General features: G+C 32.2%; 1 protein-coding gene across 1 annotated transcript; it reads left to right on the plus strand.

Annotated features, from left to right (window-relative positions):
• The first annotated feature begins 584 nt into the window (after window positions 1-584).
• On the plus strand, window positions 585-2,870 carry LOC136233452 (large ribosomal subunit protein eL20-like). The gene is made up of 4 exons (XM_066023113.1): window positions 585-734; window positions 864-979; window positions 1,080-1,143; window positions 2,378-2,870. Exons 1-4 carry the CDS (start codon window positions 723-725, stop codon window positions 2,717-2,719), a joined length of 534 nt encoding a protein of 177 aa, XP_065879185.1. The 5' UTR covers window positions 585-722; the 3' UTR covers window positions 2,720-2,870.
• The last annotated feature ends 440 nt before the right edge of the window (window positions 2,871-3,310 follow it).

Here is a 3,310-nt window from a genome sequence, read left to right on the forward strand (position 1 = left end):
CAGACACTATTATAAAACATAGATATTTTTGTTCATTATTTAGCACTAATTGCATAACAATTCGTTCTGAAAAAATAATTTCATATTTTTTATAATTTAATAATAGAATTTGAGATTAATGTTTATAAATTTGGTGAAATTTTTGAATTTATTTTGTCTAATTCATACAAAAAGACAGTATATTTTTTTTTCCACATCCCAACGTATGTTTATGATTTGTTAGTCATAAAATGACACACGTATGAAGTGTAGATGACAAAATTCATGACCGAGAAAATAGTTTTATGAATTATTTCTTAAATTTACCCAATTTATTAAAGTTAAGGGTAAAATTGCTATTGACTTCCAACATTAGTGGTAAAATTGCACAATTTTAAATGTTAAAGGTAAATTGCTTTTGGCCCAAAATGTTAGGGCATTTTTGTACCTTAACCCGATTTAAATAGATATATAAACATACTAGTTTGTTAAAAAAAAAAAACCCCCAAAAAACTGCCAAACAATTCATTTACTCTGATAAAAAAACCATAACAATTCATTTACTCTGAAAAAAAAAAATAAAAACTCCTAAACAATTAATTTACTCTTAAAAAAAAAAACTCCCCAAACAATTAATTTACTAGTATATAAGAAGAAAACCCTACTCTTATACGTCCTCCATAGCGAGAGTGAGAGGTCGCCGTCATCGCATATCTTCCCAGTTGCTTCTCTTCTCTCCGAAAATGGGTTTCAGGGTAAGATTTAAAGTATAGCCTGGCGGTTGATCCAATAGCCTTATCATTAAAGTATAGTGTGGCCGTTGATTTAGGGTTCATTAGGAATGAAATAATCTTTGGGTTTATGGATTTCTTTTCTGGATGCAGTTTCACCAGTACCAGGTTGTTGGAAGAGGTTTGCCCACTGAGGCCGACGAGCACCCCAAAATCTACCGGATGAAGCTGTGGGCCACTAATGAGGTTCGAGCAAAGTCCAAGTTCTGGTAAGCCTTTTTTTATTATTTATTTATTTCAATTTAGGAACTGAATTGTGTGTTGTATTTCGGAGGCATTTGCTAATTGATCGTTCTTTTCTTTAAACAGGTATTTCCTTAGGAAACTCAAGAAGGTTAAGAAGAGCAACGGCCAAGTTCTTGCTATCAATGAGGTATAAGTCATGAGAATCAATTTTCTAGGGGAACAATTGATGATCTGATAGATTTTTTTTTTTTTTTAATGACAGAATACTGCTAGCCTTTTTTTTTTGCTGTACATATTATCATTTTTGGTTTGCTGTGATGTACCTGCTCTTTGATATTTAGCCGCCTAACTTTTTTGTAATGCAGATGCGTGTTCGTACTATCATTTAGAAATTTTGTTGTGCAACCATAACTATTTGCTGAAGTTGTATGCTTGTTTTGAGATTCAAATTGAATCATGTGTTATTTTTATCTAACCTTTTATTGTTAATGGCACATTTCATGCATAAGCTGTATTAATCATGTAATTAATTGATTTTGTTTGCGTAGCCTTTCTAGATATGTAATCAAACTATTAAATTGCTTCACAATCTGGTCAGTGTGGAAAGCACTCATTCTCACTTGACTCGTTCCCTTGAAGCAACATTTCTTGTGTTGTTTTCTTTTTGATATTTCTCCCTGTGCTATTCTACAGAGATTTGGGAGAACAAGTGAGCAACTACACTTCCATATACAATTTATTTTTTAACCTTTTCTTTTGTTGTATTTGCAAGTATGTTGTTAACTTTTTATATTTGTTTTAACAAAATGTGAATTTTTTTACTGTTGCATAACAAATGTTTTGCAACCAAAACTATTTTCTGAAGTTGTATGCTTGTGCTTGTTTTGAGAGTCATATTGAACTAGTCCCTGAAGCTTCACTATCTGGTCAATGTGGATATTTTTCATTCCCATTTGACTGCTTCCCTAGAAGCAATAGCACTTGTGTTATTTTCTTTACCATATGTTTCCTTGGTGAGTGTCTGTTGCTTTAGGAGAACACTGGGACAACTACATTTCCTTCAATATTAATCCATATATTGTTTGCAATTAGAACTATTTATGCCGAGCATACCCTGTGTCAATTGCTTGAGAAACACAGCTTTTTTGAATAATTCTATTCTCCTGTTGATTTTGTGCTTTTGAAAATGTATTATGGTTTGTGGTCTTCAATATTTCAATAAAGCATATTATGATCTATTTGGATCTGGATACCTAAATATTCAAGACTGCTTGAAAGATGTTGCATTGTTTAGTTGGGTGTCTTGGCTTGTTGGATAAATATGTCTATAGTTTTTGCTTACTGAGTGAGTGGTGAATTGAACTTGTCATTACTGTGGATTTTATTTTGATAGTGTAAATCTGTATGAAAATGGTTTGCAGATTTATGAGAAAAACCCAACTAAGATCAAGAACTATGGGATTTGGCTAAGATACCAGAGTCGCACTGGGTATCACAATATGTACAAGGAGTACAGAGATACCACACTGAATGGAGCTGTGGAAGATATGTACACTGAGATGGCATCTCGTCATAGAGTGCGGTTTCCTTGTATCCAGATCATCAAGACTGCTACTATCCCAGCTAAGCTGTGCAAAAGGGAGAGCACCAAGCAGTTCCATAATTCGAAGATTAAGTTTCCCTTAGTCTTCAAGAAGGTTAGGCCACCAACTAGGAAGTTGAAGACAACATACAAAGCTTCCAGGCCCAATCTATTTGTCTAACCCGAAGAGAGTTTTGTTTGTAGGTTTTCTTTATGGGATAATTTGCTCAGATTTGACATTTTTGTTTCCCGATCTTAAATTGTCTGTACACAGGAATTTCTTTCTTTTCCCAGTCTTTATTTCTTTCCCCAATCCACATGAATTTTCTTTATTTTCTTTTTCTTTAATTGGAAAATGCATTTTTTATCAAAAAAAAAAAAAAAAAAATTGGAAAATGCATTTGCTTTTGGATTATGAGTGACAGATCCATGATTCACTGATGTGGGGTGCTTATGGTGGTATTTTGTAATTTATGAATGTTAAATTGATATTTTTTTAGATTTTTTTACTTAAAAAAAAAACTCCTGTATACAATTGTTATAAAAAAATTTAACCCCTGTATACTCCCCCTGCACCTCATTTCTTTCCCTTCCTATAAAGGGAGGGGGAAGAATATATTTTCTTCAAATAGTCATAATGATTCGTGAAAGAAGCTTTTAAATTTGTATGATGATAAATTTTCCGTAATATGGATTGTTTTAACTGAATTGTTAAAAAACAATCATATATTTTTATTTTATAAAACTAGTATTGATTAAAATTGTTAAGGTA

The sequence above is a fragment of the Euphorbia lathyris genome, chromosome 6 (genome assembly GCF_963576675.1).
Source record: "Euphorbia lathyris chromosome 6, ddEupLath1.1, whole genome shotgun sequence".
Lineage (NCBI taxonomy): Eukaryota > Viridiplantae > Streptophyta > Magnoliopsida > Malpighiales > Euphorbiaceae > Euphorbia > Euphorbia lathyris.

What these genes read in the sequence shown, in the direction of transcription:
- LOC136233452 (XM_066023113.1), top strand. An exon ending in CGAGCAAAGTCCAAGTTCTG is followed by an intron (nt 980 to 1,079) that starts GTAAGCCTTTTT and finishes TTCTTTAAACAG; the next exon opens with GTATTTCCTTAGGAAACTCA. An exon ending in AAGTTCTTGCTATCAATGAG is followed by an intron (nt 1,144 to 2,377) that starts GTATAAGTCATG and finishes AATGGTTTGCAG; the next exon opens with ATTTATGAGAAAAACCCAAC.